Raw genomic sequence first — 14,614 nt, forward strand, 5'->3', positions numbered from 1 at the left:
AACGCTGAATTTAGAGGGTATTAAATACCTTTTAAAAACAGACAGTTGTCTTAGGTAATCCTCTTTCATTGTTTGTCACAGACACATAGGTGCCTGCCATTTATAGGGACATTTCTATTCCATCACTTGAGTCAGATAACACACTTTTTCAAACACGGGAAACAAAACAACACAATTCCAAGTAAATGCTGTCAAAGCAGGTCAATGTTCTCTAATTTTCTCTGATTCTTCAACAAAATTTTACTCCAAGCAAAAGTGAATGGGCTGAAGTAGTTTACTGCACAGATATTTCAAACTGCATTTCCTGTTTTGTCTGTATTCACAAATCTTTCTCCAACAACATACCTCTCCAACAGCTGCATTAGCAGGGTTCATATTTGAATCAACAGTGACAAGGCAATGTATGCAGAAAGGCAATATGTTTATTTAAAAAAAAAAAAAAAAAAACAGCATTCATTTTCTGTTCCTCCATCATAGCAAGCAGGAGATAAAATTTGTAGTGTTGAGAAGAACAGATCTGTTCAAGTCAAACTGTAGCTAACTTCTCGAGAAGTTACAATTTTTTTTTATTTTTTTTTTTAAAAAGGCAACAAAAATACATTTAAAAATCAAACTGGAATATTCTGCTCAACACACATCTATAGGTTTGGGGTTTTGTTTATTTGTTTGTTTCACACTGTTTTCAAGCCCTTATTGAATTTAAGATATTAAACACAAGTCCAAATAAAAATACTTAATCTTGTTTTACATTTAGAAAACATCTATCCAAAACTACTGTAGCATTTCCAGAATCCTTTTCCTTTTAGAGGAAAAAATGAAATTACACTTAATTTCTTAATTTAGGAAAAGGGTTAAAAAAAAAATCTGTGTGAAACAGTCAGTTTTGATGAATATCTTTTCTACGAGAAATTATCAAAGCTGACCCAAACTCAGTACTTTCAGCCTCCCAAAATTCAATCTCTGTTTAATTAATTACTACTTCTCTCTCTTTTTACTTATAATCCTGCTCAAGTCAAAAACCTCAAAATTCACACTATGAGAAGGAAAGCACATTTCCTCCTGTCGTACAGAAAGACTGAAGCATTTAGACCTGTAACAGCTTCCCCAGAGGTGAGGAGAGATTTGGATCATTAAAAGGTTTGCAGCTGAAGAGTGGGAAAAGTTCTTATTTCATTGCACACATCAGGACATCCATTAGTACCACCACATCCAGGACAATTCTCTTCATATGAAGGAAAATTACTTCAGGTAATTACTACTTAGCATTCCAACTTAGTCAAGTGTCTTACTAAGTCAGAAAGAAAAAAAAATCCTAATAGACAGAAATTAAGATCAGAGGACAAACAAGAACCTTAAAAGAAAGAAAAATGTTGTTTGCCAAGGAGAGAACCTCCCACCTCCAGCCCAAAGTACACTTACTTGGTATGCTCGTATCAAAGACTGCACAGCAAGATGATCTTCAACAAGTTTTTCAGCTTTACTTGGTGTCTGGGCCAGGCCATGGCTCTGAAGAAATGATGCCTTTCTTTCCAACTGATCTGGTAGATGGGGATCGTATGCTTGGCCAGCATTAGCATTGCGGAAAAACAAATCCCAGGACTGGACATGTGTACAGAGGAGAAAGGAAGGAAGAAGACTTATTACTTCAAATAAAGTTTCCATCAAATGCATCAGCTTCAAGCTGGAAATCATACCTCACTGCATTACAGTATTAAGCACGACTAATAGCCAGCAACAGGAGAGCATAAATTCAACACAAGATGAAAGGTCTGTATGTCCTGACTGTCTCTGTAACATCATAAGCAATGACATAAAACAGAAGAGAATATCCCGAGTTGGAAGACACCCACAAGGATCATGGAGTCCAGCTCCTACACATGATATGCTCCACACCTCTGTAGCAACTGCATATTTTTATTTACACACAAACTTTTTTGTCTGATCTCTTACACTGAGCTTGTTCAGTAGAAAACTCTCCAGCACATTTTGCTCTCCAGCAAATCATCTTGGTACATTATTCATTCACACAGCTCTTTTTAACTGATATGTTTATTCAAGCAACCAGTAATGGGTATAATAAGTACGCTGGCTGGTAAAGAGCTATCAGGCCTATAAAACTGAAAACCCTAATAAATGAAATTAATCCATTCCTGTAATGATACTTAAAAGAATTCATGATACTTCAAGATGCTCAATGAATATGCTAACTCCAAATCTGTCCATAAGGGCCTTTCTTGAAAAAATTGTTGAAAAGCAATTACAGCTGTGCTGAGGGAGGCTTGTGGTCTACAATGCTCTCCTGACTAGCTCAGGATACCTTACTACAAAAGAAATTATGGCCCTGGTTTCAGTTGCAGGTCCTAACTTCAGGAGAATACACATTACAGAAACTGAATTACAACAAGCAGAAAATCCTTCCCTTCTATACTTTTACACAAGCCACTTAAAATATTCATTGTTTTGATTCCTTTGTGTATTCTGTAGTGTAATACTAATTACACAACAGAAAAGTATTTATAAAATTTTATTTTCATTAATAAATAGTCTTCTTACAGAAATTCCTACAAGCTTCAAGGCATTCAGGAACACTACGAGGGGGCCAGCCTACAAGAGCAAAGCCTCACCCAATCTTCCAAGCTTAGGTTGTAGAAGCTGGGGGGACACTGAACCTGTATGCAAGAATTTCATCGTGAACATGTGTCCAATGCCAGAGAAAAACTCTTTAAAGACACCTCTTTTGGTTTGTCATTAAGCTGCATTGCTACGAATACGCTAAACATATGTAATTAATCACACTTCTCTTATTCAGACTTGATCTAAACACAGCCTAATTTTATATGCCTTGGCAAATCAAGGCAGAACATGCTGGTGGTCAGTTCCAGACATATGAATGAAGAGTTCATTCTTCACCCCTTATCACTTACGCTTATTTCATATTTTCTTCTTCACTTGACACATCACCAACCACAGATTAGACGACTGAATTTACAGAACATGGTATAAGTGGCCTACAAGACTGTTAGCGTAGATGTATTGCCCCTGGTATTCCCTCTTACTGTCTGTTAAGAACCATATTTTTACTCCATGCCTATACAGCACCTCATCTGGGAGTTTGCAGCCCCAAGAATGTGGTAAGCAGACACAAGACCTTTGTGTTACAAATAAGACTACTTAAACTGCAGGAATTACTTTGGCAATACACGGTTATTAACTTTCATTAAATTAATAGGTTCCAAACACACATTTTAAACTGTGACAAATCTGACATTTGGCATTCATGCAAAGTTTTACTAAGAAATATGTTTTGTTTATCTTAAGGTTCCTTCCTCAACTTTTCGAACCATCATATACACGCATGCAAGGATGATCATATTTAAAAAAAAAAAAAAAAAAAAAAAAAACCTTTTCATCCTTTTCATTCAGATTTAAAAGTTATCACAGTGCAGTCCCACAAAAAAAAAAAAAAAAAAAAAAAAAAAAGGAATATTAAACAAGTGGTCTACTGAGACAGTTGCTAACTAAACCCAGGGAGACTTGCCCAACAGCCTACCCGTTCAAGAACATGCAGAGGACCCTTTCTTCATGCAAACTCACAAATACAAAGAAATACCTTCAAGTGTTTACACCTGAAGATGCAGCCAGCCAGGACAGAAGGAACCCACACTATTTCTTCCTATTGCATTTTTGAACTTATTGATTTCTTGAGCCGGCTTGACATTTAATCAGAGGGGAGGGAAAATATATCATTTGGCTACAGAAAATTAGTTTTTTCTAGACACACATCCATCAAAGCCTTTAAAAATTTCTGCAGTGTCTTTCAAGATTGATACCAGATTATAGTCTTCAAGTCTTGTGTATCAATGTCAGTCTTTGGCAACAGCATTTGCCAAGTTACTGAACAGCCAGAAGACAAACTTGGTCTCACAGCAAACCTAGAGCTTCTCAACTAAATTAGTCAAGTTCTTTAAAAAATGGTAGAGGAGGCTAATAAAAGAAAAACACATCTGTGAAAAAAAAAAAAAAAAAAAATGTAGTGATACATGATACATTGCCCCGTTCGTGTGTTTTTTTTTCTTTTTTTTTTTTTTTTTTTTTTTGTAGTTAGCCACGATTCTAATTTCCCAATTAATACAATTCAAGTGATTAAGTGGCAATATTCTACTCATTTAATAAAAAGTGTTACATTTAGTGTAACAAGCAACATATTAGTTATCTGGATGATTTTTTTTTCTAGTAACATTGTAATACTTATCAACCGCAAATCAAACTTATCAAACCAAAAAAGCCCACCTTTTTTCCAAGTACATACAACAAGGAAGTGATTACACACTCATTGTAGAGCAGCTGCATACAGGATAAAATGGTAGCCATTATGTACTCAATATCCAGCCATGCAGTTTTGTAATTAATCTTGTGATAGTAATAACTGAGCCTTGTCAAGCTTCTCCCTTATGATCTATGGCCCTGACGCCACAATTCAAGCAGAAATAATGATGCCTTTCTCAAAGCCCACATCATTTTATTCTGATTGTTGTTTTAGCTGCTTTAAGAACAGGAAAATTCAAAAGACAAGGAAGAGCAGGAAGTCACCAGGAACTGATTTACACGAGGAATAAAAGCTCCTATGGAAAAAAAATGTATATCCTAGACATACAACCACAGTATATAAAGAAAGGAGACATTCTTAGGAAAAGCACCAATAGTAGCACTGAATGTGGTTATTTCCATGTGATAGCCATAGTTCAAACAGTAGCTTTAAGTAAGCATACATGGGAAGACATGCCTAATCGATTCTTCTGAGAGGGGAATAATTTGAATAGCCTTGATTAATTGCAGTTTCTAAGTAAAAATGGATAGAGCGTCATTTTAAAAGCCCAGAAAAAAAATAAAGCTTTTTCATCTCATTAACAACAAGGAGGTACATCCCCACTGATAAGGAGATATTCATGAGGAAAAAAACATGAGAAAAAAGAGGAAAGAAAAAGTAATGTCTAAAAGCCTAGCACAAACTGGGTCTCTGAGCAATGCAGGACACACTGGACAGAACAATGAAATATTAGTGGCCTGCAGAGAGATCCAAATTATTAGTGATAACCATAACCAACACCAAACAAGCTGCTGGTGTCTCTGACATTGTTTTCCAACGCCTCCACTGCTTTCCATAGCAGAATGACAAAACAACAACCTCAACTAGCGTCATACAGCTACAGCACACATTTTCCTTATTTTTAAGAAAAGAGAGCGACTGCAGTTCTCAATATTTTTACCTTTTTTTTTTTTTTCTTTTTAAAGGCCAAATTAAACAATTTCTGTCAACAAAAATTTGGGGGGGTGGATAACTTAGTTTTTACCTGATGAAATACTGTGGTTTTCAAGAAATTTAAAATTAATTTTACCGATGAAACAAAGAAAAAAAAAAGATGATCACAACACTGTTCTCCTCCCCCACCCAACTGAAAAAAACAAACAAACAAACAATTATTTAAGGAAAAATAGCTGTAAAGGCATTGATGGTACCCATCAATCATATCCTTTTAAGCCTCAAAAACCTGTCAAACAGTGAGTTTACTTCAATTCATTACTGCTCTAATTACCTTACGCACACTAAACCTGGAAAAGAATTCACACATTTTTAAAATGCATCCTGAATCAGTGGGGATCCACTCCCTAAGCCACAACCTATTCCACCAGCACATGTCTGTCTGTTCCCAACAATTTATCAGTTGCTGTTCAACATACGAACTGCCACCTTCGGGATGAGGTGATGGAAGACCACCAGACAAGCCAGAGAGCCTTTTGGTGGGATTTTAGCACTTCCACCCATCCCTGAGCATGAGAAAAGTGAGCTGCTGGGCTCCCAGGACCTGCTCCTTAACGCAAGGTGCTTGAGGAGGGCCGAGCCCTTCAGCACCATGGGCAGCTCCGGCAGGGCTAAGCTCAGCCTCACAATGCCAGGGGAACCTCGCCGCTGCAGAAGGTGCTCTGCTGCAAGGGGTCTGAACAAGCATGTTCCTTCCTCCTAAGGGACAGGGAGCTGACACAAGCTGATGCAACCTAAAACGGAGACGTCACCCTGCACAGCATTTGTGCGTGAGTTTATCCAGCGCACTCACAAAACAAAGGCTAAAATCAATATGGAACACCAACAGCTGCTGAGGGCATCTCAAATTAAATCTATGCATTCACACAATGTACTACCTTGTCTTCAGAGTCGCTGCTGGGTTTGCCACCTCCCAACAGAGCTAAGATCATACACAGCATCCAGAAAAAAAGTTTCCAAACTGCTACTTTTGGTTCCCTTTTTTCTCCTGAACATGAGTCGCTTCCTCACTCTCTAGACAGATTATCAGACTTAGAGCAACAAATTCTAAGTGGCATTTTGATATATGTGCCTCAAGAATAAGGAAACACACAACCAATTTGGCAAAACATTTTGGACACAATTCACAATGCTTCTACAGAAAATGGCTCGTCTGTTTCAGAATTGATCAGACTTCTCATCAACCACCTAAGTTAATATACATGTATCACCATAAGAGAGCCTTGCTTGTCAGCAGAAAGCTTGTTAAACAAATAAACAACTCCATATATTTTGCTCTTAAGATAGGAATTTAGCAATAACATCGTCAAAAAAAACGCAAACCACTGAAGTAGCCTGGAGAGAGACAGAAGAATTCACTTCTCAAGATAATTAAGAATGCTTTTCTGACAATTTCAGGTTCAGTTTTAAGGTTACAACTTGCTGTTAGCTAAGAAGATGATTGTACAGTTCACTTAAGACAGTTTAGAAGTACCAACACCAACATACGCCATTTTATTATAACATACTCACTGATATAACCCCATTATGAAAAAAAAAAAAAAAAAGTACTTTTACTTCTTGGATCTTCTTCAGGGTGTTATTAATTACTTATCTATCTGCTTTAACAGCCTTTCCATGGAAGAATGCTGAAAGTTTCTGAGTCTAGTGTGGACTTCTCATTCTTTCAGCTGAGGTCACCATACCCATGGCTCTTCTGTACTTTTTTTTTTTTTTTTTACTGCAATATCACATCTTAGAACAATCAATATGTAGGAAATTAGTTTCACAGTTTTCATTTTGCACAAGACTTTCTTTCTGGAGTTTTTATAACAGAAGTTAAAAACAGGAAAATCAATTCCACTCTTAACCTAATAGCATCATTTACAGTTAAGTTTTAGACTTACCTTATGTACACTTTTGGGGTTTTCAAGCCACGCATAATACATTTCCTCCACATAATTCGAATTACTCCCACTCAGGAACGGTTCTGAGGTTCCTGATGAAACATACTGTTGGTCATGTAAAAACACCCTTCTGGCTATATCTTGCTTTCGCAGAAGTTTAATGCCATGCCACTTCACCGTAGCCGCAAACAACTTCAGATGACTCATGGTTGTTTATTTGACAGAAGATCCAAGCCTATTATTAAGACACACAAAAAAATACGAAAAACAGCAAATGAATTTCAGAGGCATTCAGTCTCACTGTGAAAGCTGAAGTTTATGGCTGGAGTGCTCTTCAACAGATCTCAGGCCTAGGCAGGAAGTTATTTATCTTCAGGAGTGTCGTGGTTCCGCTCGAGTGGGCAGCCGAGCTCCACCACAGCCGCTCTCTCACTCCCCCTCCTCAAAGAGGAATGGGGAGAAAATATGTGAAAAGGGCTCAAGGATTGAGATAAGGACGAGAAAATCACGCAATAATTATTGTAACGGGCAAAACAGACTTGGCATAAGGAGATAGTAAGATTTATTGCCTACAACTAACAAGCGAGAGAAGTGAGAAAACAAAGGAAAAAAAAAAAAACAAAAGCACCTTCCCCCCCCATCCACCCTCTTCCACCTCCTCCCCCCGAGCGGCGCAGGGGAACGGGGAATGGGGGTTATGGTCAGTCTACAGCACTTCTTCTCTGCCGCTCCTTCTCGGTCACTCTCGTCCCCTGTGCTGTGGGGTCCCACCCACGGGATGCAGTCCTTGATGAACTGATCCGGCGTGGGCTTCCCACAGGCAGCAGCTCTTTCAGAACTGCTCCAGATATGGGTCCGTACCACGGGGTCCATCCCTCAGGAGAAAACTGCTCCAACCTGGCTCCCCTACGGGCAGCAGCTCCTGCCGGGTCACCTGCTCCTGCATGGGCTCCTCTCCACGGGCTACAGGTCCGGCCCGGAATCTGCTCCGGCAGGGGTCTTCCACAGGCGGCAGCCTCCGTCGGTGCAGGGCCACCTGCTCCACCGTGGTCTCCTCCACGGGCTGCAGCGTGGAACCCTGCTCCACCGTGGTACTCCATGGGCTGCAGGGGGACATCCTGCTTCACCATGGTCCTCACCACAGGCCGCAGGGGACTTCTGCTCCGGCGCCTGGAGCACCTCTCCCCCTCCTTCTACACTGACCTTGGTGCAAGGCTGTTCTCTCACTCCCTTGACTCTCCCGGCTGCTGTGTGGCGCAGTGTTTTTCCCCTGTCTTAAATATGCTCTCACAGAGGCGCAAAACAACATCGCTTATTGGCTCGGATCTGGAAAACAATGGGGCCCTTCCCAAACATGGGGCAGCTTCTAGATCTTTCTCACAGAAACCACCCCTATGGCTCCCTGCTACCAAAACCTTGCCACGTAAACCCACTACAAGGAGAGAGGCCATTCCATGGCTGACAGCTGAGCTACACGAAAAGCAGTGGACCTGCTGCTGGCCATCCCCACGCAACGGAGTTCACCTCACAGGTCCTGTAAGTGATCACATCAGCCTGATTTCTAAGGCAATCACGACACCGCTCGTGCTGCATGCCCCCAGAGCCCAGGTTCCCTGCGAACAAACGGCCCTGCTAATCATTGACTTCTCCAGAGCTCCTGGCAACTGCAGCTGCTGTTGCGCAGCTGAAAAAAGATGTGACCTTTTAGGAAGCCAAACTGGGGTTGCTTCAACAAACAGTTCCAATCACAAATACAGTGGCTGAAAAAAGCCTACTGCCATTAAGTTAGGCCACATGCAATGATGCTAACAAAATAATTAAATACTACCAATAATGAGTGCTAGTTAAGCCTTCATATTGACATGAATTGGTGTTACCTTAAGATAAGGCTCAGTTCCATTTTCTCTCCTAACTCGCAACATTTAACCCATCCTTTTAATGACCTCTTACCAACTTTTTAACAAAAAAGCAGATTCCCTTATAACTTGGAACACAATTAAAAGAAAAAAAGGGTGTGAATCTTGGAAATGCTGACTAGCAAAGGGAATCAAAGCTTCCCTTGAGAATAAAAAGAACACACATAGCTTACTGACAGACCAAAAATAGTCTAATCCTAACGCTGAAGATGCTAAAATTGCAAAAGAATAACAGTAATGTGAAAAGAAATTATTCTTTTCACATTCTCCATGGTGCCCAGATACCTGGAAATTATTCCCCAAGGAAGTATCACCAAAATCATATAAAGCAGTATGCAACCCTCCTTTAAACAAACGAACAAAAACCACCTCAAAACCACGTGCTCTTCTCTCTCCACTTGGTGTTTTCAGCCAACTGGCAAGGGTTAGGCTACTAGTATGCTAGATCCTCTACACATCAGCATTATTTCCTGTCTACCTGTATTCACTTGTCATTTCCCATTTTACAGATCTAAAGTTTATTACAACATTGACTTCCTCCTGTCTCAACACGTTGCCTATGATTAGGGCTCCTAGTCAACCACAGGGAGATAAATACCATCAGCACTGGTTTGAAACCAGAATAAAGCCTGCAACAGCTCAGAGCAACTGGGACAACAGACTTAAAAATGTATTGTCTACATACATCATTCTCTCTAAGACATAATTGCACTAAAGCCACTACAGACACATGACATAATTTCACACAACTTAGTAGCATTGCAATGTACTCGAACAGTAAGAGCTGATATGTCACATGGCCTCTGTACCTGTGCCCATTCTGCTAGAGATTCTTACTGCGCAGATCTTATCCCATGTGAATCCCACCGTCTGCCACCAAACATCTGCACACATACCTCAGGGGGTGCAGATTTGTTCCTTATCATACTACAGTGACAAACTTCTCAAGCACATGTAATTTCACGTTCCTTTGTGCTAAAATGCTTGCCTTGCAGATGTGTAGATCTTTCTAGCACTCAACGAAAAATGTATAGGAAAGTAAGAATTTAGGAGATTTGAAAATGGATGCAAATTACGCATATGACATAATATATACTAGAAACAAAGAGCTTGTAAGTGTACCAGTCACTTCCTCCAAATTCCATCTGAATTCTGAAATGGGGTCAGAACCACACTTCGAGGTATAACTACTGAACACGTCACCTACAAGAGCGGATACGCACTACATCATTCCTGTGAAGATATAAAGATCACAGGTGAAGAAAACTGTTATCACAGACACTATTCCCATCTGATGGAAAATTAATGACTCAGTTTATACGCAGATATGAAAATAAAAAGGACAAAGCTGACAATCGTGTAATTCCAGTCAGATTTAAACTACGGATTCATTTCACTCAACGAAACTGACTTTTTCTTACTTCCTTCTCTTGCACATGCCGCCGTTTAGCGCAGCTGTCAGCAGCTAATCGAACTGGAGACCACCAGCATGATCACAGACCATTCCAGCCTACTCAGCCTTCAGACTGTCAGTCAAAAATCAGTACACAAGACAGCAGCCAGAAAGCAGAAATAGGTAGAATCGTTCACTCTGCTACGCTTCCTAAATCAACCCCTGAAATGAAAACAGTGATTGGCAAGACTACAAGCTGAGCAAGAAACAACCTAAAGGAAGATATTAATTAAACCTCTACCGGAGATCTAATAAATAAGAAAGAAGCAATGAAGCAGAACAAATACCTGATATTTAACGCACCAAAGCACCTTTACCATGTTGGAAGTAAATGAAAGCCCTAAGCAGGTGAAAATCTCTACAGCTGTTCTGCAGTACTAGATGTGTATCTCACAATATGAGCTAGCTTTCACCCTGGCACCCTCAAGTCTGGATGTGACCCAATGTCATAGACAGTTGTGGGAATTGTTCTAGCTAGGTTTCTGGAGGGTGTAGAAGCACATGAAAAAGAAAACAAATCTGATAACAAAGTGTTTGTCCAGCTTTTTTCAAGATCACATTAAATATAAATATGTTGTGAAGGCTAGTATCTTTTGGAAGCATCTCCAAAAGCTGCAACAGATCACTGAAACTAGAGGGGCACGGAATAGTTTTATCAAATAAGGCTGCTTCAGGAATATGTAACTCTACATGCTAAGTGCTTTTCATTTCAGCCATGGCACCACACTGTATAAAGGTGCACAGCTCTCCATCCAAAAAAATGAATGGGAGGAAGCTTACAGGCTATGCGTTCATAGAACCACAGAATCATTTAGGTTGGAAAAAGCCTCCATGATCACCACGTACAACTGTTAACCTTGCGCTGCCAAGTCTATCACTAAACCACATCCCTAAGTACCACACCCACATGTCTTTTGAATACCTCCAAGGATGGTGACTCAACCACCTGGGCAGCCTTTCTCAGTGTTGCACGGACCTTTCTGTGAAGAAATGTTTCCTGTTACCCAACCTAAACCTCCCCTGGTGCAGCTTGAGGCCGTTACCTCTTGTCCTATCACACATTGCTTGGGAGGAAACCAACCTCCACCCCGGGACAGCCTCCTTTGAGGCAGTCGTAGAGAGCAATAAGGTCTCCCCTGAGCCTCTCCTTCTCCAGGCTCAACAAACCCAGCTCCCTCAGCCGCTCCTCAGCAGACTTGTGCTCTAGACCTTGTACCAGCTTTGTCGCCCTTCTCTGGACTCGCTCCAGCCCCTCCATGTCCTTGTAGCGAGGGGCCCAAAACTGAACACAGTACTCGAGGTGCGGCCTCACCAGAGCCGAGTACAGGGGGACGATCACCCCCCTACCCCTGCCGCCACACGGTTCCTGACACCACCCAGGCTGCTGCCAGCTCGGCGCGGCCCAGGGGGCTGCTGCGCCCCGGGTGCAGGGCGCGGCACCGGGCTGGTGCCTGGATTTCTCTCCTCTCACCTCAGCCCCTCGGGCCCGACCACCCGGCCGGCGTTTAACCGTGGAGCGCCCCCCCCCCTCAGCAGGCTGCCCCCGGCACCCCCGCGCCGCCCCCCGCCCGGCCGCAGCTCCCGGCCCCGGCGCCCCCCGCCCCGCCCCGCCCCGCCCCGCCGCTAACCGACCTGGCCGGCCCGGGCCCGGGCCGCGCTGAGGGAGGGGAGGGGAGGACGGGGCCGGGCGGGGACCGTTACCTGCGTCACGTGAGCCGCGCGCGCACGGAGGTCGCGGCGGGGCGGGGCGGGGCCGCCGCGCGCAGGCCACGCCCCCCGCCCCCTTCCCCCGGACCCCGCGGCCCCTCAGCGCGGCGCCCCCGCCGCCATGTTGGGGCCGGGTCCCGCACCCCTGGTGCCTTGATGGTGTTCAGCGCTTATTAGTGCCGCTTTTTTGCAGCGGGTGTGCTGCTGCCCGCAGGCTCTGAGCCGTCCCCCTCAGCCTCACGGTGCTCTGTGGCACGGCCTCAGTGCTGGGGGCTCAGACCAGCCCTGCGAAGGGAGACGCGCTGCCCCCGCTGCTCGCGACTGGCTAGGTGCTGGCTGAGCCTCCTGGCAAGGGGTGGCACATCGCTGGGCGCTACAGCTGCTAATTGAGCGCTAACCTCATTAGGAGCAGGCAGAAGCCATCTTTAGAGCAATCACGGTATGCTGACTGAACATGAATTCAATTAAAAATTATGGTGAGGACAAGCAGGCCTTCCCTCCACTTGGGAGGGAAACCCATGTGTCCCATTGGACTGAACGCCATCGCAGTGAACAGGGCACATACGGTTGGGTGGACACCAAGATTTTACTGTAGGGTTTAAGTGTTTATTTTGTTCCCTGTAGCCTTTCCCCTTTTCCACAACTTTTTTTTTTTTTTTTTTTTTTTTAATGCTTCATACACTGGGAATATGCAGGCTTGAAACAGCAAAATTCTAACTGTGTTACTGTGCTTTGGAGCAAATCCCAAGTTTCCCAGTACTTGTCAGAACTATTTATTTCCCTCCTGTCACTCCCACTCAACTGCCAATGCCTGTCCCATCAGCTCTTGCTGCGCTAAGGATCTGATGCCAGCTCTGTACCAAACTGATGTTTATATGTCAGAGAAGTTTTGCACTATTTAAATATGTAATAGGGGATAGTTGCAATAGTGCCTCTGGAATGGAAGTTGGATGTAAAAACTGGATATTGTGTAAAAAAACACACTGCTTAACTATATCTTCATTTGTCTCTTAACTCAGGCATGAGTTAACAAGACTAGAACCAACCTGCTTTAACAAACCAAAAAAAACCAAAGCACACTTTAACAAATCCAGAACCAAACTGGTTGTGGAAATACACTGCGTTGCCCTTTGGTTCTCTTGAACAGCAAGGGGCTTGATGTGACCTATCATTTTTTCTACTGTATAGCATCTCATGACTCCGTAACGCCGTCCTCTGTCCTTGCTTGGTTTTGGTATATCAGTATCCTTGCCGGATCAGCAGATACTTGCAATCAGCGTTGCGGTTCCTGTGGTTAATTGCTTCACACAACTCTCTCAATAGCACAGCATGACTTCTCAGTAGGCTTGTTTCTTCAAAGGGTAATCTCATAGGAGGTGGTCTGGATACAGGATTACTCATAGAAGGACAATCTCATTAATAGCTTCCCCTCCTGAGATAGAAGTATTTATTTTTGGCAACTCTTCATTGTTACTGGTAATGCAATTCCACTAGAGATGATGCTTACCAGAAGTTCTCATAAGCCAAGTCTAGAAACTCCATTTTACTTTATTTCCCAATGTGTTTATTACACATTAAATCTAAAAACGTATTCATAGGTTTGCATCTAGAGTACCATCTCTTGAAGCAAGGCACATGGGAAATGCTAAGGCATGTGCTCAGTATGAGCCTAACAATACAAGCAGTGCATATCCTGTGATGCTTGCAGTAGTTGGCTCAAAGGAGTTCCAGTGAACACCCTTCCCTGCTTCTTATCTGCAGCAGGTGCACAGCCAGGTTCAGCACATTCCACTTGCTATTGCTATGAAGTCAACACGTGAATCCATGCCCCTAACGCACCAGTGCTTTCTCCCAGTCTCTTTTGCTTTTTGTCAGTGGAACAGGGACCCAGGGACATGGTAGATGCTCCATTGGTGGAGGTTTTGAGGCAAGACTGGACAAAGCCCTGGTCCGACTCCAGTGTTGACCCTGCTTTGAGCAGGAGGTTGCCCAGTCTGGCCTCCAAAGTTCCTGCAGGCATGACAGAAGCATCTGTGTTTCATACCAATTTCACAGCAGAAGTCATGGCAAATCTAAGGTTAAGCATGCAGTTATGATTTGGTCAACAGTTAAACTCTTACCTGTAGTTTTAGATGGATAGCACTTGTCTCATTTTCAATTTTTCTTCATTCTAAATTTTCAGGCTATATTGCCCTGGATGAAACAGTGCCTTAGAAGTACAGAATGCTTTCCTGAAGATGAAGGTAACTGAAGAAGCTTCTCAACCAATTCTGGCCAACAGGTTGTTTTCAAGTTTGTTCTTGTTCTTCAAACATATTCATAGGTAGAATCA

General features: G+C 42.6%; 1 protein-coding gene across 5 annotated transcripts in view; it reads right to left on the reverse strand.

The window, feature by feature from the left end:
- The window catches only part of OGDHL (oxoglutarate dehydrogenase L), a 59,206-nt gene extending 44,592 nt beyond the window's left edge, over positions 1-14,614 (reverse strand). For 2 of the 5 annotated variants that reach the window (XR_014317940.1, XM_082765104.1), the window contains exons 1-3: positions 8,141-8,292; positions 7,207-7,441; positions 1,420-1,599 (exon numbers count right to left, since the gene is read on the reverse strand). Coding sequence is in view for 4 of the 5 variants with exons in the window: in XM_082765104.1 (XP_082621230.1) it covers positions 1,420-1,599; positions 7,207-7,413 (387 nt within the window). In the remaining variant the exon portion in view is untranslated. Of the gene's footprint in view, positions 1-1,419; positions 1,600-7,206; positions 7,442-8,103; positions 8,293-12,207; positions 12,233-14,402 lie in introns of those variants that run through there. The other 3 variants (XM_082765105.1, XM_082765107.1, XM_082765106.1) reach the window with 3 other exon arrangements.

Source organism: Aythya marila (genome assembly GCF_965140915.1).
Source record: "Aythya marila genome assembly, chromosome: 7".
NCBI lineage: Eukaryota > Metazoa > Chordata > Aves > Anseriformes > Anatidae > Aythya > Aythya marila.